This window comes from Dermacentor albipictus, chromosome 1 (assembly GCF_038994185.2).
Source record: "Dermacentor albipictus isolate Rhodes 1998 colony chromosome 1, USDA_Dalb.pri_finalv2, whole genome shotgun sequence".
Taxonomy (NCBI): Eukaryota; Metazoa; Arthropoda; class Arachnida; order Ixodida; family Ixodidae; genus Dermacentor; species Dermacentor albipictus.
In genome coordinates, this window is record NC_091821.1 from 497,671,589 (window position 1) to 497,697,009 (window position 25,421).

The following is a 25,421-nucleotide window of genomic DNA, read 5'->3' on the forward strand; positions in this document are numbered from 1 at the left end:
TTTACTCAAGCCTGTCACTTGACATAAGTATGCTTCGTTTCCGTCACAGGACACTCGCGTGTAATTTCGAGTTATTGCAACAGGTGACGCTTCGACTGCTAGATTGCCGCGTTATACTGGCACTATTGCAGTTCCGGGTTCCGTCACTGAAAACCGATAGCTTTTCTGACGTGTATTACTGTAATATTTCTCTAACTGGCCTCATGAAACGGCTGCACCAGGAGTATATTGCCAGTTTAGCTGATATGAATGTTTTCATTTGTGTGTCTGTGTAAACTTGGCCAAGGATGCTTGACGCACATGAGTTTAGCAAGTATATCTTATTGTTAAGTTACATACAAACTTAAATATAAGCTTAATGAAAACGTAACACAATCACACATACACACGCATATATATATATATATATATATATGTATATATTGTGAGCATTATTTACCCCTTCATCTTCTTCATCTGTATATATTCATCATCATGGCCAGCGTCGTAGTTTTCAGCGCGCGACCTGCGCAATAAACCGTTGAGGCTTAACAGCTGTCTCGCAAGTGGGGGATGCTGCTTTCGATGCCTTGGTCCTCTACGCCTTCGAGCTCCCCTGGAGCTTCATTCAGGCCGCCGCTTGCTCCGCCTTTACGCCAGCATGCCCCAAGATCCTCAGGAGCCTCCAGGGTCACCGTCTCTGCCCCACCAGGCGTTCCTTCATGGACCGTCAGCATGCGGCAGCGCGATCCCACTATGTTCGCTGGCCTTCGTATTGACGACGTTGATGACTGGCTGGACAATTATGACCGCGTGAGTGAGTCTAACCGGTGCGATGATATGCACAAGCTTCACAACGTCGCCTTCCACCTCATTGACGTTGCCAGGACTTGGTTTCTCAACCACGAGAGCACCTTGCCTGACTGGGTGGCATTCAAGCACCAGCTTCGACACATTTTTGGCGCGCCCAACGTCCGCTCTGAGGTCGCCAAGAAAAAGCTTGATGGGCGCGCGCAATTTCCGGGGGAAACATAACCTCTTATATCAAGGACGTCCTCGCCCTTTGTCGCCGTGTTGACGCCACCATGACGGAATCTGATCGTGTCCGTCATATCCTAAAGGGCATTGCCCACATCGCGTTCAACGCACTGGCGATCAAAAATCCAAATACCGTTAACGATGTGATCGCGACTTGCCAACACCTGGACGCACTGCAGGCCATCCGTTTACAACCTGTCGTCGGTGACGCCTCCTTCGTCGGATACCGGCCTGCGTATGTTGATTCGGACTCTCATACGCGAAGAGCTCCAAGCGTGTGGCCTGCTCAGTTCTCCCGTTCTCCAGCCTCAGCCTTCTGTTCCTGGCCTGCGCGACATCATCAAAGAGGAGCTGTCCTCCATGACCTGCGCTGCGAGCTGTGGCCCTCTTTTACCATCCACCTCGTATTCTCAGGTTGCGGCCATGCAACCAACGTTCGTTCGGACAGCGCCTCCTGCTCCTGCTACTGCCCCCCACCATCTGGCGACTCTACCAGCCCGTCCGCCTGCCTCAGGATTTTACACAACCCGGCCTACGCCCCGCCGCATTTATTATTATTGTGGTATTCGCGGTCACATATCGCGTTTTTGCTGAAGACGTCAACACGCCGTGGCCACGATATTTATAAGAGTGACCCGTTGCTTCCTCCGAGTCCTTACCAGTGCCGGCTCTCCCCACGCTCACCTTCTCCACCTCCCGAAGCGCCTTGCAACTACCCTCCAGGGCGCCGCCGCTCACCCTTCCCTCTCCGACGCTTGACATCACCCCTGCAACCGGCCACCCGCACCCCTGACCACCGATCGGAAAACTAGATGGTGCCGTTTTTGGAGGGAAAACTGCATGGCTCGCACGGACTACAATTTCTCCAGCGTGCCCGGCCAATACTTTATTGGTGTGCGTAGAAGGTGTACCACTCCTAGCATTGCTTGATACGGGAGCAGCCATTTCTAATATTCATGCTGGCTTGTGCGCTCGTTTACGCAATGTTACTACACCTTACAGTGGAGCTCTTATTCGTGGTGCAAATAATGTGATTCGGTTATCGGCGCAATGCACCGTTAGAGTTTCGATCGACGGGATATGCCACCATATCCAGTTCGCAGTGTTGACTTCCTGTGCTCACATGCTTATACTACGGTGGGACTTTCTCTCTTCGGCGTCTGCTTTCATCTCGTGCCGTGAACGCCTCGTTAACTTGACAGAGACCGACAATTCCGATGACGTGCAGGAACCGCACCTACAATTACGCACTACTGACGACTGTGTGGTGCCCCCTGGTCGCGAACAACTCCTTGCAGTTAACTCTGACATCACCCATGTTGACGTTTTAGTTGTACCGTCAGGCAGTAGCTTATCCAAAGGGATTGCTCTGGCACCCAGCCTTGTTCGATTCCACAACGGCATGGCCACTTTGGCTGTACTCAACACAACCAATCGGCCAGTCCTTCTTACTAAAGGCGCCGTTCTCATGTGCGTCTTGGACACTCAGTATGTCTCTGTGCTTACCTCGACTACTGCTGTTTCACAACCACCCACAGCTATGGATCCGCTCCCTGCTACTGATCTCGCTAATACCATCAGCTCCGATCTAACGCCACTGCAGACGGGGGAGTTACTGGCGTTGTTATCAGAGCATAAATAGTATGTCCCCTCCTCTGGTACATACTTCTGCGACGGCTCATCGCATACACCCAGATGAAACTTCCATCGGGCGCCGGCAGCCATATCGCGTTTCTTCCGCTGAACGACAGATCATCAATACCCACGTGGCCGACATGCTGAAACATAGCATAATCCGCCCATCTTCAAGCCCTTGGTCGTCACCTGTTGTTTTGGTGCGTAAGAAAGACGGCTCAGTGTGATTTTGCGTAGACTACCATGCCTGGATTAAAATAACCCGCAAAGATGTATTCCCACTGCCCCGAATTTATGATACGTTAGATTCATTACAAGGCGCGGAGTATTTCTCCAGCCTTGATCTACGCTCCGGATACTGGCAGGTACCCATGCACGAAGCAGACATGGACAAAACAACCTTTGCCACACCCGATGGACTTTACGAATTTAACGTAATGCCTATAGGTCTGTGTAATGCTCCCGCCACATTTGAGCGGATGAGTGACACCGTACTACGGGGCCTAAAGTGGAAGACTTGCTTATGCTACCTTGACGACATCCTCATATTTTCGTCGACCTTCCATCAAAACTTGCAGCGCATCGACGAAGTCCTGACATGCCTCTTAGCTACTGGCCTTCAGCTGAATACAAAAAAGTGCCACTTCGCCAGCAAAACCGTTAAAGTGCTCGGACACCTTGTCAGCAAGGAGGGCCTTCGACCCGACCCCGATAAGATTACCGCTGTCCTCCGCTTCCCCAGGCCTCAACGCGCCAAAGACTTGCGTAGCTTCCTTGGCCTAGCTTCGTATTTTCGGCGCTCCATACGTAACTTTGCCACCATAGCGGCACCGCTCCATCAACTCCTTCCTTCTGGAGCTCCCTACGTATGGTCGGACGAATGCCAAACTGCTTCTGACGCCCTCAAGCTTGCCATCACGTCCGAACCTGAGCTTTGTCATTTCGACAACACCGTTCCCACTCTTCTACATACTGACGCCAGCGCATGCGGTATCGGCGCTGTTCTTCTGCAACGTCAGCAAAATTCTGAAGAACGTGTGGTTGCATGCGCAAGTCGCACGCTAACAGCTGCAGAGAAAAGTGATATGATTACCGAGCAGGAGTGTCTCGCCGTTGTTTGGTCCGTCCAAACATGTCGGGATTATCTGCACGGCCGCCACTTTACGGTGGTTACTGATCACCACGCCTTGTGCTGGTTGGCGACGCTGAAGAATTTAATAGGACGTCTCGGCCGTTTGATACTCCGTTTAAAAGAACACGACTTCTACGTCACCTACAAGTCTGGAACGAAACACCAGGATGCCGATGCTCTCTCTCGTTGTCCCCTACCACCGGGTTCAAACGCTGCTTGCTTACCACCTTCCGTGAGGAAACCACAGGACGCGTCGCCTGCATTCCCTTCGCTCGCAGCTCTCTGCCGGCTCCCATCCAGCCATTCTCATACGTTTGCCTCTAGCCAACGTAATGACTCCTTCTGCCACTTCGTTATGGAACGTATTCGCGGATCATCTCGCCCACCTTACGCTCGGCTCCGTCGGCAGTTGAAGAACTTCAAGATCGAAAATTCCATATTATACCGGTACGTGTTTCATCCCGACGGACACCGTTGGGTGGTTCCTGTCGTTCCCCGATCCCTTCGGGCCCAGATATTGGAGACCTTTCACGACGATCCCACTGCCGGTCACTTTGGTCTCCATAAAACCTACGAGCGAAATCGCAGCCGCTTCTTTTGGCCTGGACTTGCAACCAGCGTAGCCAAATACGTGGCTTCCTGTTTGCTCTGCCCACACCGTAGACAACTGACTTAACCTCCGGCTGGACTGCTCCAACCTGTCCCGTGTCCTGAAGCTCCTTTCACAGTCGTTGGTATCGACCTCTATGGACCGCTACCCTTTACCACTGGTGGTAAACGATGGATCGTCACAGCTATAGACCACTTGACACGGTACGCTGAAACAGTAGCTCTATCTTCGGGATCCGCAGAGGAGCTTGCAGCCTTTTTCTTGAAAGCCATCTTTTTACAGCACCGAGCCCCACGTGTCTTTTTGAGTGACCGCGGCAGGACTTTTCTCTCTAAACTTCTCGACGATGTTTTCCGTGCGTGCAATACCATCCATGAAACAACTTCCAGCTACTACTCTCAAATTAATGGTCTCACAGAGCGCTTTCAACGCACGCTGTCCGACATGATATCTATGTACATCAACCCTCACCACACCAGTTGGGATGTCATTCTACCATTCGTCACTTTCGCATACTACACGGCCGTCCAACGCACTACGGGATACTCGCCCTTTTTCCTCGTTTATGGTCGCTAACCGCTCACTATCCTCGACGCTACTTTCTTCGGTGTCCCCGCGCCTTCGTACACGTCAGTGTGTCAGCAGTTCGACTCGCGCATTGCCCGGCGTTGCCAATGCGCCCACCTCAACACCGACGCCAGTCAACAAGACCGCGAAATTCGCTATGATGCATCTCACCGTGTGGTTTCCTTCCACCCTGGAGACGAAGTGTTACTGTGGGCCCCAGTTCACGCTCGTGGATTGTGCGAGAAATTTCAGCCCCATTTTATTGGGCCCTACATTGTTCGGGAACAGACTTCACCCTTTAACTATCGTGTCACTCTAGTTGTTCTGCCCTTGGACGGCCGCTGCCGTGCCACGGATATTGTGCCTGTTTCTCGTTTAAAGCCTTTCGTACGGTGCTTCCCGCCATAACCAGAGGCCAGTTTGGCCTCTTCCACGCGCGGGGGAAATTGTGTGAACATTATTTACCCCTTTATCTTCTTTATCTGTACATATTCATCATCATGGCCAGCGTCATCATTTTCAGGGCGCGACCTGCGCAATAAACTGCTGAGGCTTAACAGCTGTCTCTCAATATATATATATATATATATATATATATATATATATATATATATATATATATATATATATATATTGAATGCGCGTCAAAGGAAGCTTCATGTTTTTGGAGCAAAGCAAGCAATTGTTGTGACTGCGAAAGCGTCAGGTCGGAACTGATGGCAGCTGCAAGAGCTGAAGGAGATGCGGCCCGTCCGGTACAAGGACCTTCAGAAGAAGCTGGTTTAAAGGAAACAACAGATATAGACTCCGATTCAGTGGCGCAAGCCAATGTAGTGCCTTTAGGGATGAGAATCTTTTCGGATGTCGGGTTTGTAGCGTAGAGAAGTGCAGAGCCATGATCAAACCTAACCAGCCCTGATGCAAAGGCTATCCCTCTTGCAAGACAGCGTGTAGATGGCAATACGAGCACGTCGCCGCAGTCAATCACACCAGACGTGATAGTAACGATGCTTTGATGGCGAGGAGGTAACGCGGTATCTTCTGCAGCAAGGAAGTGAAGGGGTGCGGCATCTGCATGAAGTGAATAGGTCGTGTCGGTCATGTGGAGAACGCGTTGTCCACAGCAGATGGAGGCGGAGGCCGTAGAAAGAAAATCCCATCCCAATATGAGCTGCTGGGCACACGAACTTAGCACTGCAAATTGTACGTGATGTAGAAGTCCATCGATGGAAATACGAGCTGTGCACGAGGCGATAGGTCGAATGGAGGCCCCTTGAGCAGCGAGTAGCGTAGGTCCATCATAGGGGGTCATAACTTTCCGAAGTCGCGAACACAAATCACGGTGAATGACTGAAACACTAGCACCAGTGTCTATTAAAGCTTCTACTTGTACACCTTCTACAACAACCAATATCACATTGTACGGACGCGATGGAGGAATTTCTGTCCTGTCGTTCGATGTAGCTTTTCCTCCAAAAGCTGCATAATTCAGTTTTCCGGACGACGCTCGGCAAATTGAGAAGCAGGTCTCAGTGGGGACGTAGAGCGGCGAAGGGGTGACGGCGAGCGGCGTCTCGCAGGACGGTAAGCCGTCTCGGATGCTACAGTAGGCGATGGAGAGCGTCCGCGCGGTGGACCATAAGGACGGCGTTGGTCATGGAAGCTCCCTAGACGATGGAAAGTAGCTCCCGGCGAAAAGTCATCCCGTTCATATACATCATATCCGCGACGCTCGTCTTGCTGGCGCTTGCGGCAAAAACGCGCTATGTGGCCACGATAGCCGCAGTAGTAGCAGATGGGACGAGGAGGACGCCACTGCGGATAGCTGGTTTGGGTAGGTGCGCTGGTAGTCATGGAAGTGATGTGAGCCGGTGTTGGTTTTGGAGGCATCGGTGGGACGATGACTGGAGTAGCTGCGGCTACTTGTGCGTACGTTGATGGGGCCCTAGGGGTTAGAGGGTCCGTGTACGCTGCACCAGCCATGGATGCCAATTCCTCCTTGATGACGTCTCGCAGATTGGTATCGGAGGGAGGAGAAGGCATAGGTCCCGCGGCTAAGCCAAGATACTGGAGCTCTTCTCGAATTATGGCGCGTATCATCGCTCTTAACGCAGGGTCGTCGGTGGTAGTGTTTGTAGTGGTGTCTGGCTGCAACCGTACTGATTCGAGTTCGTCAAGGCGCTGGCAAGTAGCGACGATATCAGTGACGGTAGCGGGGTTCTGGATGGCTAAAGCATTGAAAGCAATAGCTCCGATGCCTTTGAGGATGTGGCGAACCCTGTCTGATTCGGTCATGGCCGTGTTCACGCGTCGACAAAGAGCAAGCACATCCTCGATGTACGACGTATAAGATTCACCGGGCTGTTGCTTGCGAGTGTCGAGCGTCTTTTTTGCGAGGGCGGAACGAACAGCCGGTGTGCCGAAGATTTGGCGGAGCTGCTGTTTGAAAGCGCCCCAGTTCGTGAAATCAACCTCATGGTTGAAAAACCAAGTCTTCGCTACTCCTGTCAGATAAAAGGCGACGTGACGTAGCTTGGACGCATCGTCCCAACGGTTAGCCGAACTCACTCGGTCATAGTCGTCCAGCCAATCCTCGACGTCTTCGCCGCGAAGTCCAGCAAACAGATGCGGATCGCGCTGGTGCCCACTGACAACCCAATACGGAGAGGCTGGGGTAGCCGAGGCCGAGATGGTGGAAGTAGAAGTGCCTGTTGGCTCGTCCTGCGACATGCTGGCGGACAGCTGGCACAATCGGCGACCCGATCGAAGCTCCAGGAGGTTGAGAGGGGAGTCAGAGGACGGGGGACCGAAGAGCACACTCCACCACTTGTGACGCAGCAGTAATCACGGCGTTTATTCCGCGTCAAAAGATTAGGCGAACCGACCACGCCCACAGCACGGAGCACACACGAGAACCAGCCCCACAAGCGATGATGAAGAAGAACCCCATATGAACCCCATATGATGATGATCGTGTACAGATGACAGAATACAGCTTATAAATTCCCACAATATATATATATATATATATATATATATATATATATATATATATATATATATATATATATATATATATATATATATATATATATATATATATATATATATATAGCTGTCGAGCATAGAAACACAGGATCCGGCGCGGACATAGCTGTAAGAATAGAAGCACGTAGGAGGAGTAACAGGATTTACTGGCGTTTCGCCGGTGCAAGGCCTTCATTATAAATGCTTATCTGTGTATGTATATATATCTATACGTCTATATATATATATATATATATATATATATATATATATATATATATATATAATCCACAACCTTTGCATCTCGCGTGCGATGCCCCACTGATTGAGCGACTACGGCGCGGTTTCGCCATCCACTTTCTTGGGTATTTGTGTCCTAGTAGAATCCTGGGAGTGTTAGCCCGCGCCACCGCTCACAGACCTTGGTCTTGGCGGCAGACGTGGAACGTCCATCTTACCGCTGGCGTCACGGGAACGTGATCTTTTCGGGTGAAGGCAACGGGCCAATAAACCCAAAGATGCTACCTGAAGGCACCAATGTTGCCGGATTCGAGACCCTCCTTATGCAATAAATGGGAAGAACAGGGGTTACCGAGGGGCCCGATTTTTATTAGTCATATCATCGGGCCCCTCGGGTGATCGGGCCGCATGATATGATATGCCCTCTGCCCTCTGCCGAGTCATGACGATTCTCCATTGCCTCTCCGTACCATCGTGCGTCCGGAGTCATCTTCATTGGCTTTACCCATCGCACCCCTCGAATGGCTAAGACCCGAGAGCCCATCTGTCCTTGTGTCCCACCAACGTATCCACCCATACTGCCGAACTATTCTCCAATGCATGGAAGGTTCTTTGTCACCTCCGAACGCCCGACTTCGTCAACAACTTCATCAATTCTAGCTGCGCAAGGGGCTTTACATGACTACATTTATCACGTCGGTGGCTACAAATGGGTCCTGGTCACCACGTTCTCTGCAACGTGAGGTGCACGAAGCGTTTCACGATCATCCGACGAGCGGTCATTTAAGCTACCACAGGACTTACGACAGAATACGAAGTCGTTGTTCCTGGTCTGGCCTGTCTTCAGCCGTTGCGAAGTACGTTGCACCCTCCTTTTGCTGTCAAAGCGGCAAACGACCAACAACAGCTCCTTCTGGCTCTTTACAACCTCTGCCTTGTTCCGCTTCGCCTTTCGAAGTAGTTGGAATAGACTTGTATGGTCCTCTTCCCACGACCTCACATGGCAATCGTTGGATTGTAACGGCCGTAGACCATCTAACACGCTACGCGTAGACAGCATCTCTACCATCCGGGAGTGCTGCTGAAGTCGCCTATTTCTTTCTACACAATTCCTTACGCCATAGCGCTCCGCGCGTTCTTCTCAGCTACCGCCGCAGAGTCTTCTCTTCTATCCTTACCCAAATTCTGCGTGCGTCTAACACAATTCGCAAGACGACTTCCAGTTACGATTCCCAGTCCAGTGGCTTGGCGGAGCATTTTCATTGTACCCTCTCAGACACGATTGCGTTCTACAGGCGCCGACAAAAGTGGCATACTCCACGCAGTCCACGCAGCGGGAGCCAGAACAGAGGCACACTGCATCGCGACGCCGTCTACAGGAGGCATCTGGGATCGAGACAGCCAATGGGTGCCCTTTATTATCGGCAGACATGATCACAGATGCTGCCTGTAGATGGTGTTGCGATGCAGTTTGCCGTTGCTCCAGCTCCCGCGGCATGGACTGCGTGGAGTACACCACTTTTGTCGGCGCCTGTACATCCGCCTCGACCACACGAACTGGGATGCAATCCTGACGTTCCTGACATTCGCCTATAACATGGCTACGCAACGTACCATCGGCTATTCACCTTTTTCCTCGCCTATGGCCGATTACCAAGTTTCGTTCTTCATGTATCGTTAGTTTCGACTCCTGTACCCCCAGCAGCTCCTTTCTCGGAACTGCTTCTGTCTCGCCTTGCGGACTGCCGTCGCTTCCCCCACTTTCACAGCGGCATCTCTCAGGACGCTCGCAAATCTTGTTACGACTCGGCGCACCGTGCTGTGACTCTTTCTCCTGGCGATGAAGTTCTTCTTTGGACTCCTGTGCGCGTTCCCGGCTTATGCGAAAAATTTCTCAGGCGTTTTATCGGACCTTACATGGCCACTGAGCAGACATCACCTGTCAATTACCGCGTCTCGCACCTCAGAATGCATCTGATTATCATTGACGTGGGGCAGAGATAGTGCATGTCTCTCACCTAAAAGCATATACTCGACGCATTTCATAATAGTCCCGCGCGCCCAGGCGGCCGCTTAGTGCGAGTGAGGGAATTATTGTGAGCGCAGCACATGCCTTACTTTCAACTTCATCATCTCGACCTATCATCCATTGTACATCTTTTCATCTGCATATATGATCACCAGCAGGACAGCTTGATCCTCGTGGTAGTAGCACGAGCTAAGCTGGAATAAAGTCGTCATTACAATATATATTGTTATGTGTAGAAAGACACAGACGAAAGAGGCTATTTACGGGCTATTTACACTGGACTGGAGCCAGAGTACCAGGCCGACATTCGCTCGCGCCAAGGGCACAGACCCACTTCGTCGTCGTTCTCGCGGTGGCTCGTCCCTTGAGCATAGCTCGATGAAATCGTAATACTACACCCCGGTGGCAAAAGCGCCGTCACGGTGCTGTTAAATATCCAAGGCGCGTGAAGAGTTGTAGGGTTTGAGTCGGGTGACGTGGACAACGTCACTGTTGTCACAGCAGAGGACCTAGTGGGCGTGACTAGAACGATTTAGTTGGTGACGTCGGTCACTTGGCGAAGCACGCCAAGCACGCCAAGCACGACAAAGGCGAACTTTACGCGATGGTGACCAAAGCAACACGAGGGTGCCGGGCACAAAATGGACATCACGATGACGGAGGTCGTAGCGTTGCTTTTGTTTGCCTTGAGAGACTTGTAGACGAGCGCGCGCAAGTTGGCGAGCATGGTCAGCATGAGCGATAGCATCACAGGCATAAGTGCTAGTTGATGCCGTGGTGGACGGAAGCACAGTGTCCAGTGGTAGCGTCGGTTCACGGCCATACAAGAGGTAAAAAGGAGAAAAGCCAGCAGTGTCAAGACGGGAAGAGTTGTACGCAAAGGTAATGCAAGGTAGAGCCAGGTCCCAGTCACGGTGGTCGTCTGAAACGTATTTGGATAGCATCTCTGTAAGGGTGCGGGTCAAACGTTCAGTGAGGCCGTTCATTTGAGGGTGGTAGGAGGTGGTAAATTTATGCTGTATTGAGCAGGCACGCATGATGTCGTCAATGGCTTTGGCCAAAAATGTACCGCCACGGTCAGTTAGCAATTGACGCGGAGCGCCATGCATCAAAATGATATAATGTAGGAGGAAGTCCGCAACATCAGTAGCGCAGCTGGCCGGAAAAGCATGAGTTACGGCGTAGCGAGTAGCATAGTCCGCTGCGACTGCAACCCACTTGTTTCCTGATGTAGACTCCGGAAATGGGCCGAGAAGGTCCAAGCCGACATGATGAAAGGGCTCGGCAGGGATGTCGAGCGGCTGCAGGTAACCAGCGGAGAGCTGGGAAGGCTTCTTGCGTCGTCGGCAAAATTCACAAGCGGAGACGTAACGTCGTACGGAACCGACAAGGCCCGGCCAGAAAAACCGGCGACGTACATTGTCATAGGTTCGAGATACGCCGAGGTGTCCTGCCATTGGTGCGCCGTGAAGCTCTTCTAGAACGGCTGAGCGGAGATGTTTAGGTATGACAAGTAGGAACTCAGAGCCGTCCGGATGAAGGTTACGACGGTACAGAGTACCGTCGCGGAGGACGAAGAGGCGTAGAGTGGCGTCGGCCGGAGAGTGTTCAAAACGGTCGATGAGGACTCTGATGTAGGTGTCACGACGTTGCTCGTCGGCGAAATGAAGCAGCTGCGACACAGAGAATACGCAAGCAGCACTGGTAACATTGGAGGAGTCAGAGTCGTCAACAGGGTAACGCGACAAGCTGTCAGCGTCTTGGTGCAGGCGGCCAGACTTGTAGACCACGGAGTATGAAAATTCTTGTAGCCTCAAAACCCATCGACCAAGCCGGCCGGTAGGATCTCTTAGCGATGAGAGCCAGCAGAGAGAATGATGGTCAGTGACTACGGAAAAAGGGCAACCGTAAAGGTAAGGACGGGACTTCGCAACCGCCCAGACTACAGCAAGGCATTCTCGTTCCGTAATGGAATAGTTGCCTTCCGATGGTGTGAGGAGGCGGCTCGCATAACCAATAACGTGATCCTGGCCACGCTGACGCTGGGCTAAGAAGGAACCTACGCCATGACCGCTGGCATCTGTACGCAATTCTGTAGGGGCATCAGGGTCGAAGTGGGTGAGAATGGGTGGGGAGGAGAGAAGGGTAACGAGACGAGAGAAGGCGGCGGCTTCTGCAGTACCCCACGAGAATTGTACGCCTTTCTTCAAAAGATTAGTGAGCGGTCTAGCAATTGCCGGAAAATCTTGAATAAAACGACGAAAGTACGAGCATAGCCCTACAAAACTTCGAACGTCTGCGGCTGTCTTCGGAACCGGAAAGTCTCGGACAGCGCGAGTTTTGTCGGGATCAGGCTGTACTCCGTAAGCGTCAACGAGGTGGCCCAGAACAGTAATTTGGTGGTGGCCGAAACGGCATTTGGACGAGTTAAGCTGCAGCTTCACCTTTCGAAATACATCAAATATGGCTATATCATAAGCAGCCAGCAAACACTGACACCAAGGACAACATAGGGGAAATTACTTGTGCTTAATCAGTGAAATAAAGAAACGATAAATAATGAAAAATAAAGTGGATGAAAAAACCAACTTGCCCCAGGTGGGAACCGAACCCACAACCTTCGCATTTCGCGTGCGATGCTCTACCAATTGAGCTACCGCGGCGCCGTTTTCCCGTCCACTTTCTTGGGTATTGATGTATCCTAGTAGAACCCTGGCAGTGTTAGCCAGCGCCACCACTCACAAACCTTGGCGGCGGACGTGGAACGTCCTTTTTGCCACAGGCGTCACGAGAACGTGAACTTTTTGGGTGAAGGCAACTGGTCAATAAACCCACACATGCTACCTCAAAGCATCAATGATGCCGGATTCGAGACTTTCGTTATGTAATAAACGAGAAGAAAGGGGGCTGACCGAGGGGCCCGATTTTTATTAGTTATATCATAAGAAGCCAGCAAACACTGTTAGTATAAGTATAGCTTTTAGACGCTCAAGGTGAGTGTCGAGCGTGGGCGAGAAGACGATGACATTGTCGAGGTAACAGAGACATGTGGACCATTTGAAACCTCGGAGCAAGGAGTCCATCATACGCTCAAAGGTGGCAGGGGCGTTGCATATTCCAAACGGCATTACTTTAAATTGGTATAGGCCATCAGGTGTGATGAAGGTGGTTTTCTCTCTGTCCATATCGTCAACAGCAATCTGCCGGTATCCAGAACGACGATGAATAGAAGAGAAATAGCTGGAACCATGGAGGCAGTCAAGGGTGTCGTCAATACGTGGGAGCGGGTAGCAGTCCTCAGTAATGTTGTTCAGATGACGGTAGTCTACACAGAAGCGCCACGTGCCATCCTTCTTCTTAACTAACACTACAGGTGACGCCCAGGGACTCGAAGAAGGCTGAATGATGTTTTTGTCTAGCATTTTGTTCACTTCACTTTGGATTACTTGGCGTTCCGACGCAGAAGCTCGATACAGTCATCGGTGAATCGACAGTAAGAATCCGATGCTTGACGGCGAGCGTCTGGCCTAAAGGGCGATCGTCGAAGTCGAAAATATCTCTGCAGGACGATAATACTTGGTAAAGGTCTTCAGCCTGCGCAGAAGACAGATCCGTCGCGATCATTTTCTGTATCTTCGGATCGGCGGCCGAGGCTGGCACGATGGGCCTGCTAAGCTCGCAGGAAGCATCGGTCGATAATGTTGCCACGTGATGGTCGCCGAGACAATCAACGTTGGCAAGGCAAATACCTTGCTGTGGAATTTGCTTTGCCAATCCAAAGGTAAAGATAGGCATAAAAGTGCGGTTCGCAGTAATAGTAAGTATACTGTGAGGCATGGTAACGTCATACTGTAGTGGAATGTCGGGCAGAGGAGTGACGAGGTACTCGCCGTCAGAGACTGGTGGGGAAAACAAGAGTTCAATATAGGCTATTGATTTTGGCGGCAGGCGAATAAAGCCGGTGGGGCGTAGGCGGTACTGGGGTGCGCCAGAAGGTTCTGCGAGAATCGGCAACTCAAGGCGAAGGGTCCTGGCAGAGCAGTCAATAAGAGCAGAATGCGCGGAGAGAAAATCGGGGCCGAGAATGAGGTCGTGGTGTCTATGAGCAATCACGGTGAAGAGGACAGGAGTGTGGCGGCCGGCGACGCTAACACGTGCCGTACATATGCCGATGATAGGCACAGTACAGCAATCCGCAACGCGGATGACGCGTGCCGACGCTGGGGTGAGGAGCTTGTTCAGTCGTCGTCGGAAGGCAGCACTCATAATAGAAAGATGTGCCCCTGTATCGATGAGTGCCATGACAGGATAGCCATCAACGTCAACGTCAAGAAGGTTTTAGTTCGTGTTTAACGTGAGCAGAGGATTTGAGGGCAGTGTCGACAACGCAGTTTCACCTCCAGAAGCTGCAGTGCCTAGTTTTCCGGCTGGGCCCAGGAGGCGATAGGCGGCGAAGAGAAACGGCGGGGTTGGGGCGAACGAGACTGATGGCGTCGAGGTGAGGGCGAGCGGCTGTAGCGTATGTTCGGAGCAGGGGCATCAGCGGCATTGGGTTCATGGCGGGTGGCATAGGGAACTGAAGGTCCAAAGGTGCGGGAATAAGTGGTGGCGTATGTACGAGGAGGCGGTGGCCATCGGTTGCGGTAGTGACGGGCGACGTGGCCGATGCGACAGCAATGGAAACAGATCGGTCTGTCATCAGGAGAACGCCTTTCGGATGGGTTGCGGCGACATGGGGCAGAAAAGGACTGTCGGGGACGAGGAGGGCCGGTAGAGAACTGGGGAATGCTGGGTTGAGATGTTGAACACACGGAGTTCAGACCCATGTTCTCAAATTCCTGTCAGACTACGGCCTGAATCATGGCAATCGTGGTTGCTGGCGGATCGGGAGGCGTCACGGAGAAAACTGGTGAACTGGCGGCCTCGAGCTCGCGGCGAACAATACGCGTGACGACGTCACAGGTGGTGGCCTGACGCGGTCGACCCTCACATGACGACGTAGCATGTTGGGTAGGCGCGTGATGTGGTGTGTGATACGGCGGCTCTTGGCTTTTTCAAGGCGACGGCATTCTTTAATGATGGCGTCGATTGTCGAGACGTTGCCGAAAACAAGCAAATTGAAAGCGTTGTCGGCGATGCCATTTAGAACATGTGACACATTGTCTGATTCAGACAAAGCATCGTCAGCTTAGCGGCATAGAGCCAAGATCTGGAGGATGCACGAAACGTACGGCTCTGTAGATGACTGTACACGAGACGCAAGAGCCTTTCTCGCGGCAACCTTGCGCCCAATGGGGTCACCGAACAGTTCCCGTAGCTTTTCTTTGAAAGTGTCCCAGCTGCTTATCTCGTCGTCATGCGTCCGCTAAGATTAAAGATGACATTGGCGAGCATAATGGTTGGGTCCCACCTGTCATTAGCGCTGGCATGTTCATATAGCTTGATCAATTCGTCAACGTCCTGTCCCTCCAGGCCAGAGAACACACCAAGGTCGCAATGCTGGCCTACCGGTGGATTGGAGCAGTCGGACCAGCCGAAGCCGTTGCAGAGGCGGGCTCGTCACCGGGAGGCATGGTGACAAGCTCGATGTACCGACCACTCCGGAGTTCCGCGGTGAGGACGGGGATCGCTGGCCTCCACCAGAATGTTATGTGTAGAAAGACACAGACAAAAGAGGCTATTTACAGGCTATTTACGCTGGACTGGAGCCAGAGCGCCAGGCCGACATTCGCTCGCGCCAAGGGCAAAGACCCATTTCGTCGTCGTTCTCGCGGCGGCTCGTCCCTTGAGCATCGCTCGATGATATTGTAATAATATATAATAAAAAGCCAACAAACAGTGACACCAAGGACATCATATGGAAAATTACTTGTACTTACTAAATGAATTAAACAAATGATAAATTAATGAAAATGAAAGTGGCTCAAAAATCAACTTCCGGAAAATAGGGAATGGTCCTACGTCTCCGCATTACGCGTTTCATGATTATATATATATGCGTGCGTGCGTGTGTGTTTGAGTGTGTGTGCGTGTGTGTGTGCGTGCGTGTGTGTGTGTGTGTGTGTGTGTGTGTGTGTGTGTGTGTGTGTGTGTGTGTGTGTGTGTGTGTTTGTGTGTGTGTGTGGAAAAGCGACTACAGGTCCTTTCTGCGAAATAATCTTCATCTCTTCTGATAATACCAAGGCCTTCAAAGGCACGCCTGACTGCTCCAATAGATTAGTTTGGGCTTCCCTGCACTCATGGATCTACGTGACTTTATGCCACTTGGATATCACTTTTGTATTTCGCAGATTGGAGCGTTCGGTTGTCAATCCCGCTCTTTGCCATCTGAAAGATGTGCGCACCAAACACAAAAGCATCACGAGTTTGCAGCGCGTCGTATTAGCTGACAATGCCTATGTCTAGGTTGAGCAACAGATCATGTGAGATGTACAAAGTTGGACCAGACGTACCAACTTAATTGTGGTTTGGCTTTCTTAATGTGTTCTCTCTACATGTTCGCTATTTGTTGTGAGTTCACGAAAATAAGCTTCAATTCGAGTTCGTGTATACTTACCTTATACACCATTTCAATCTAAATATATTTGTTTTCACTCTACAAGAAACATTATAGCGTTATATTTATAACGGATGGAGGCAACCAAGCTTAACCTACACTAGATTGTGAACAAGAAATGTTAATGCGTCACCTATAAAATATTAGCAGTTTGAATTTTATTTGTTCCGTGCAAAACAGAAAACATCAAATATCGATGTCGGAGACTATATGTATTCATTCTTACTAAAGGTACAGCTTACGGAACAGTAGGTCGTTGTTCATATCCGAAAGCAGGCTGAGCATGTAAAAAAAAGCGACAGGGGGGCCTGCAAAGACTCCTTGTTGCTGTTATTTCAGCTACTACGAACATTATGAATTTCACAAAAAGTGTCCCTTCATGGGTCTTTACCTGAATGTCCTCAAGCCTACCAATGCTGCTACCAATGTCCTATGGCCGCGCACGTGAGGTCTCGTGCTGATATTGTCCACATACGGGTGAAGTCGAGTGTGCGACGGCAACCCGTCTCGTGGTCATCATACATAGCGAAATGAAGGGGTGAGGAGAGTGACCAAAAGATATAAAAGCGTTTTTAAATCAAAACGCTTTGAAATATTTTTTGTTGGTGTCGTGACTCCTTCATTTAGCTAGTGTCTACATGCGTATTGCGGGCTTTTTACTGAGGTGCACACTGATTATTTTAAGGTAGTCACTAGAGTGGGGTTTTCCAACGTTTTTCTTGGCACCGTTCATGTTGGAAAGAACGTTCACGACTGAATGCGTTGAGATGAAAAGACGGTAGGGTGGCTTACGCAGAAATGAAATATTAGCTCAAAATGTGGGTCACACAAACCTCACGTAGAGATCCTTCATAGTGGCCACAGACACGGCGACGCTCTTGATTTGTAGCTCGTACGCTTTGGCCTCCAGAGCCTTGATGACAGCAAGCATGTCTTGGTTCTGACGAGTCTCGAGCGAAATCGTCATCTCATCGCCCTCAGAGTGTTCGGCGAAAGATCCGGGAGCCCAATGTCGCACAGCCTTCAGCAGCCTCTCGAACGGAAACTGGCTAGGGTTCACGCCAATTCGAAGCTTAAAGCCTGCTTCTGCAAAAAATGATAGCAGAAAAGGGTTACAAGAATTAAGAATACCGCACATGGTACGATTTGTCCCTGCGTCACAAGTGGGCCTTCTGGACACAAGTTATTGAGTCGCACTACTTGAAGAAATACATATGCGCGTTTTCCACAATGGTGCAGGTGCTGACAGTATAGCTTAGGCACAATGTAGCAGAAGAGCCTGCAATCCGCTTAGTGCTCTTCCTGTGAGAATATGTAATCTCGAAGCTTACTCATAAAACTACGGAGGGCACTCAGTCCTTGAAACGGTTGGAAAAACTAGGAACGCGGTATTACATCGTACTAAGCTTCTGTATCGTGTAGGATTTCTTGGTGTCACGTCATGGGGAGCGTAGTTTGTCTTCAATATTGTGTTTAGCACATTTTCCAGTACTGAAACCACTTGAAATTATTTCACTGAGGTTGACAGACCCCTTACTCTAATTTCGCTCACAGTTAGTGTTATCTTTTGAAGTGTTTGCGTTACACACCAGTGTGCAGAAGTCCTCTGCGTTTTAAGTACACGCATAGCGCATACACGTGCGTGTTTGTGTGTGTAAACACAAAAGTGATATTTGCAGTGCTTGGGTAAAACGGAAGCGAAACGACATGAAAAGAACACACTGAATTTTCAATCGCCTAAGCGCTTATATGGCTACCAAGCGCGCGCTCTGCTCGCGTTCACATGAAAAGTTTGAAAGTTTGGTTAGCGCCTGCTACAAACTGTGGTCCCTGACCGGCAGCCGAACAGGGTGAGTTATCCTGCACTGCAATCTAGACTATGTTGCCTTTAGTTTTTCTTTCTTTCTTTTTTCAAGTATGTACCATTGTGCACGGGAAACATTTTCTCTCAAGTAATAAGTTGTTCATTGCAAACAATAAAATAACCAACAATGAGAGCGAAAAAAAAACACATGCTATTTAGGCGGCGAACCCCGACCACAGACACGTCCGCTTTCCGTGTGGTGTTTGCTACTAAAATAACTGAACACCAAGTCCGGCGCTAGTTTGTACACGTGACGTTGGTACGGGGCATTATTCCGAGTGGAAACACTAGAGAGGAACTTCACGGATCTGTAGGGACTTCGCCGCTTCAGCTTTGAAAAGCCTTTTGGTCGCTTGATTTATCTTAATAATGTCAACTGAAATTTATTGCATGGTAATAATTACGCTCATGTGCCGATAATTTGTGCTATTACATGGTTTTCAGATAGTTATAAATAAAAGGGACTCTGTAGAGCTAGGCGTGCAGCGTGTGCAGATGGACCAGCGTCAGGGCATTTTACTCTGACAAAGGCTGGTCCACCAGCCGTAAACGTCAAATAAACACGTCTTGCGTAGAAAAAGTTCGCCTCTTTCCTGCACATATATATATATATATATATATATATATATATATATATATATATATATATATATATATATATATATATATATATTGCTCTTGCTGAGACGCGCTGCCTGTTGCTCTCTTGTACTGTATTCATATTAGATTCTGGTGGAGGTGCTACGGTATTCCCCAACCTTGAATTACGCACCCGAACTCTGCCATCCGTCATGCCTGACAACCCCAGCCCGACATCCCCACCGGTAACTCCAGCCATCGTTTGTGCCGGTGCCCAGCATCAGGGGGATCCTGATATCTTCAGCGGCACCGATGAGAAAGACGTTGAAGATTGGCTGGAATCGTATGAACGCGCCAGCAACACCAACAAATGGGACGATCATCTAAAACTCGGCAACGTGCTCTTCTATTTATCGGGCGTCGCCAAGCTGTGGTTCAAAAACGAGGAAGCCGATCTCCGCACATGGGCTAGCTTCAAAACCGGCTTCGCAGAAGTTTTGGGCCGCCCTGGCATGCGCAAACTTCGCGCTGAACAACGCCTACGAAGCCAATCTCAGCAAACTGGTGAAACGTTCACCAGCTACATAGAGGACATCGTCGACCTCTGCCGGCGTGTCTACCCGACGATGGCAGAGGCAGACAAGGTACGTCACATCATGAAGGGCATTTCCAACGAAGCCTTTCATATGCTCCTCTCCAAAAACACAGGCACTATCTCTCAGGTCATTGAGCTTTGCCAGAGTTTCGACGAGCTCTGCAGACACCGCCTTCTCACGCGGCGCCCCCTGCGTCCGACGAAACCCTCGCGGCCATGACCGCGGCTCCTGAGATGGACTCCCTGCTTGGCCAGATAAAAGGAGTTCGTCCGTGCTGAGGTCGCTCGTCAGCTTTCGCTGCTGTCCTCAGCCACGCCACCACCATCGCCTTTGCCGGCCAACTTTCGCCAGGTCATCCAGGGGCAAGTGTACTCAGCTCTCCCTTCTGCCCGTGAGACTCCAGCTGTGCCGACTCCCGTTGTTTTCCCGATGTGACTGCACCTCTCAGCTATGCCGATGCTCTCGCGCGGCCACCACCTCCGCATCCCCATCGGTCGTGCCACTGCGTCCAGCTCCTCACTTCGTTCAGCCACGGTACAGTAGTGGACAATGGCGCACTCCTGACAACCGGCCAATGTGTTTTGCAAGTGGTGTACCTGGCCACGTTGCACGATTTAGTCGTCACTACACAACGTCCTACCACCGTAGCTTCAACGCCGCACCATACGTTTCCCCATTTCCGTCATCCTCCGTGTCTCAGAGCACCGGCCACATGTCTTCCTACTCGGACCACCGTCCTCTTGTTGACGGCCGTTCGCCATCGCCTCGACGCCGCTCGCTTTCGCTGATGCGCCGTCGTCCTTCTACGCCGGAACGGGAAAACTAATCGTTGCAACTCCAGAGGCAAGAACTGCGTCACCCACGTACAGACCAAGGCCTCTCCCTTCTGCGACTAATGCTATTGACGTATATGTGGACGCCATCGCTGGTGGCGCAGTTTCAGTTATTAGTGCCAAACTTTGCCGTTCGCTCAGAAAAGTCGCGATGCCACTGTCCAACGTGTCAATTCGTACTGCCACCGCAGACCGCATCACGCCTGCACCTGCGTGTACTGCTCGCGTTGTGATCAACGGCCTCCTCTACATCGTCGAAATTTTGGTGCTTTGTTCTTGTTCCCACGATCTTATTTTGGGATGGGTCTTCCTTTCCGCTAATAAGGCCATCATCGACTGTTCTCGTGCTGAAGTGGAAGTGGAATGCCCCGCTCCTTGATGCTTGTGAACCTGAAGATAAAGTATTTGTTGCCGAAGACGTTACGATTCCACCGCACTCATCTGCCTTTGCCACAGTGTCATGCAACATTGTTGCTGATGCCAGCGCACTTTCTACGCCATGTGCAATTTTCGCTCGTCTCAAATGTTCCCCGCTGCCTTTCGCTCTTTTGGACGTTCATGCCGGCGTCAGCAGATTGCTCGTCGCCAACCGATTATCCTGTCCTCTCACGCTGCTTCGTGGGCAGTGCGTTGGCTGTGCCCAGTGTGTCGACCCTGCTGCCGTGATTGACATGCCAACTGGTCCCAGCGCCACTCATGAGGTCGCCGGAGTGACCTGTAACCCCACGCAGGAGCCGACTTCGCTCGATGTTTTACATAGCGCCATCGCCGACACGTTGACTGTTGCTCAACGCGCCCAGCTTCTACGCCTTCTCGACAAGTTCCGCTCGTCTTTCGACTGCCAGCAGGTTCCCTTGGGCCGCACGTCAACTGTTTGTCATCGCATCGACACGGGTACCAATGCGCCACTGGGACAAAGACCATATCGCGTATCCGCGACAGAGCGCCGTGTAATCGACGACCAAGTAGCTGACATGCTCAAGCGCGGCATCATTCAGCCTTCGGATAGCCCCTGGGCATCTCCCGTTGTTCTTGTTAAAAAGAAGGATAGATCGATTCGATTCTGTGTCGATTACCGTCGTGTTAACAAAATAACTCGTAAAGATATTTACCCTCTACCGAGAATTGACGACGCCCTTGACTGTCTCCAAGGCGCGGAGTTCTTCTCTTTTATCGACTTACGCAGCGGCTATTGGCAAGTCCCTATGGCACCCGAAGACCAACCTAAAACGGACCTTCTAACACCAGATGGCCTATATGAATTTCGTGTCATGCCTTTCGGGTTTTGCAACGCCCCCGCAACATTTGAGCGTATGATGGACAATCTTTTACGTGGTCTCAAGGGGAAAACGTGCCTGTGCTACTTAGATGATGTGGTTATTTTTTCGCCCGATTTTCCCACCCATCTCTGTAGGCCGGAGGAAGTGTTGTAGTGCCTAACTGCCGCCGGCCTTCAGCTCAACCTGAAGAAATGCCACTTTGGCGCACTAAACACAGTATTCTTCCTGACGCCACCAAGCTCCGTGCAGTAGCTGATTTTCCCAAGCCTTCCTGCGTAAGAGAACTTCGCAGCTTCCTTGGCCTGTGTTCTTACTTTCGCCGCTTCATTCAGAATTTTGGGTCCATCACCGCTTCTTTGGATCAGCTTCTACGGAGCGACTTGAATGACTATGCCTGGTCGTCCGCTTGTGACAATGCCTTCCAAGACTTGCGTCGTCTACTGGCCTCGCCGCCTATACTGCGTTACCTCGACCCGACAGATCCGACCGAAATACACACCGACGCCAGCGGTGTTGGACTCGGCGCTGTGCTCGCGCAACGCAAATCTGGATTCGACGGTTACGTCGTCCCATATGCAAGCCGCACCCTCACCAAAGCCGACAAGAATTATGCCGTTGCGGAGAAGGAATGTTTGGCCATAATCTGGGCACTTGGTAAATTTCGACCCTACCTCTATGGCCGCCCCTTCGACGTGATTACACACCACCATGCACTTTGTTGGCTGTCCACGTTGAAGGACCCCTCAGGTCGATTAGCCCTCTGGGGTTTGCGGTTGCAAGATTTCAACGTGCGCGTTGTCTACAGGTCTGGCCGCCGCCACACCGATGCCGAGTCGCTTTCCCGTTCGCCCGTGTCAACCGAAAGCGATGCCTGCCTCTCTGCCGTTGACCACGTATTTTCGTTCCCAGCAGGCTGCGACATGGCTTCGGAGCAACGCAAGGATGCCTGGATTAGTGCTCTTATCCGCTTCTTTTCAAACCCTTCGACGGTTCCTTCACCCATATCCAGCTTTTCTGGACACGTACCAACTAGCGCCCCAAGCGGGCCCGGCACGAAGCTAGCGCGTTTTCAATGGAACGAGCGGGTTTTTTGCGAATAACAAAAGCTGCAGGCCGATTATTGAAAAACGCAGGTGACAAACGTGTTCTGGAAGACAGTCCACACGAGCCAAATGCAGTGATCACTCTATGGCACGTAAAAACTTTGTTCCCACAGCAGTTAAAGTTTTAGCAATGGAAGCCTATGGAAACGACGAAAATTTGTGCTCGATTTTTGAGGCAAGAACGATGACTGTAATAAAACTATCCCGTCTGTCGTAATACGCAGTGGAGCGTATGTAGTCCGGAGACTCAGCTTTTGATTGATGCCTCTCTCGACTCTCCACATATGGCGTAAGACTGTTCCCGAAAGCGATTTTTGTAACACTGTCGTGAAAATTGCCGTTGTATCTATAAAAACATGAGCGTACCCCTTGGCGAAGCCTCGGTAGCCGTGGCCGAGTGGTAGAATAGCCAGCACCTTTCGTCCCGCATCACAGCGGCCGGGGTTCGATTCCCCCTTCACAGCGCTTTTTTTTTTTTAAACAGCATAGGACCTAGTTTTGTAGTCTCTCACTAGATGGCAGAATCACAAAACCCAAGATTTGCTTTCGGTTTTGGTTTTTCAGCAGCGCATTTTTTGAAAGCCGCATAGGGCTCATAGTCTCCTACCAAATGGCATAAACACAAAACTCAAGAATTGCTTTCGGTTCTGGTTTTCCAGTGGTGCTCTTGAAATATTATGCTTTCTGTTTTTCTTTCATAAAACGTAGCAGTATCGTGTTCATTTGTTAAGTCATCGCTTTTATGAAGGTTTTATTCATTGGACAACATAACCACAAGCTTGCGCATGACTTTGTGTTATGAAAAAAAAAACTTTCGTGCTTTGTAGCGTGGAACCTGCAAGAACAAGATGGCTATTCTTATTGCGTTCTTCTGGAAGGTCCGTTTTCTCCGACTTTCGGCTGTCCTTAATGGCACACACTCCGAGCGAATGACGTCCAGCTGTGCCACAATGTTACCCGGTGGCCAGTGCCATTCCTATGCAACATTCGTGTGGAACAAAGGGTCTGCTTGGCTGAGTCGCTGTCCGAACGTTAATTATTTCTAAATATTCATCCAAATAAGAAATTCACCAACTAGGAGATGTGCAGCGTCTGGATTAGTAGCTACTGTTAATGTGTTCCTTACAGCCAAGTGGTATCAATCCGTAGGTGTGGCCGTAAAAAACCATTTGAATAAATGTCCTTCGTTCGGTGCATTTGCTTTTAATGCGCAGCATTCTTTGTCGAGTACCCCTGCAATTTGGTAGCAAAATCGTGCAATACCGTACCTGTAACGCCAAAAGCTTGACGCATTTCCCATATGAATATATAGGTCTTCATAAAAAGGGTTGGGATGACCAACTTGAAATTGGAAGTGGCATCAGCATAAATTTGGGCCAAGGTGAATTTAGCAGTGATATGGGAGTGGCCCTACCTAAATTTGGGGTGAAATGGTAGTGAGCCAAGCTGAATTTGAGGCTGATATGGGGGTGGCCCAACCTAAATTTGAGGTGATATAGGGGTGGGTAAGCCTAAGTTTGGGGGAATATGGGGGTGGGCCAGCCTGGATTTGGGGATGATATGGGGGTGGGAGAACCTAAATTTGGGGGTGATATGGGGGGTGGGCCACCCTAACCATGGGCGTGATATGGGGCTGGGCAAAGCTGAATCGAGGGGGGGGGGTAGGGGGGCTAACCTAAATTTGGGAGTGATTTGCGGTGGGCCATACTAAATTTGAGGTGATAGACGGGTGGGCCAGGCTAAGTTTGGGGCTGATATGGGGGTGGGTCAACATGGATTTGAGGATGATATGGGTGTGGGCCAACCTAGATTTGAAGGTAACATGCGGACGCGCTAAGCTAACTATGGGGGTGATGTTTGGCTGGGCCAAGCTGAATAGGGGGGGGGGGGGAAGGTGATGGGTGGACTAACCTATATTGGGGTATGATTTGCGGTGGCCCATCCTAAATTTGAGGTGATCGAGGGGTGGGCCAGCATTAGTTTGGGGCTGATATGGGGTTGGGTCAACTTCGATTTGCAGGTGGTATTGGAGTGGGCCAATATAAATTTGGCGGTGTTGTGGAGGCGGGTCAATGTGTATTTGGGGGGTAATATGGGGTTGGTCCTACCTAAATGTGGGGGCAATCTCGGGGTCGGTCAATGTGATCTTGGGGGCGATGTGGGGGTGGGCCAACCTAAATTTTGGGGTGCGTCGACTAGAATTTTGGGGGACGATTTATGGAAATTCGTGGGTGGACCAACTTGAAAATTAGGGGTGGCCCAATTGAAATTGGGGATGGGCCAAATCCAAGTGTAAGGCTGGGCTAAAAAAAATTGGGCGTGGCCGACTTAAAATTGGGGGGTGGGCCAATTT

The 25,421-nt window shown here is 50.6% G+C and overlaps 1 protein-coding gene across 9 annotated transcripts in view; it reads right to left on the reverse strand.

Moving 5' to 3' along the window:
• The window catches only part of LOC135908829 (phospholipid-transporting ATPase ABCA3-like), a 324,046-nt gene that overhangs the window by 156,211 nt on the left and 142,414 nt on the right, over positions 1–25,421 (reverse strand). For all 9 annotated transcript variants that reach the window (XM_065440659.1, XM_065440663.1, XM_070532568.1 and 6 more), the window contains one exon: positions 17,647–17,899. In XM_065440659.1, the coding sequence (XP_065296731.1) occupies positions 17,647–17,899 (253 nt within the window). The remainder of the gene's footprint in view (positions 1–17,646; positions 17,900–25,421) is intronic.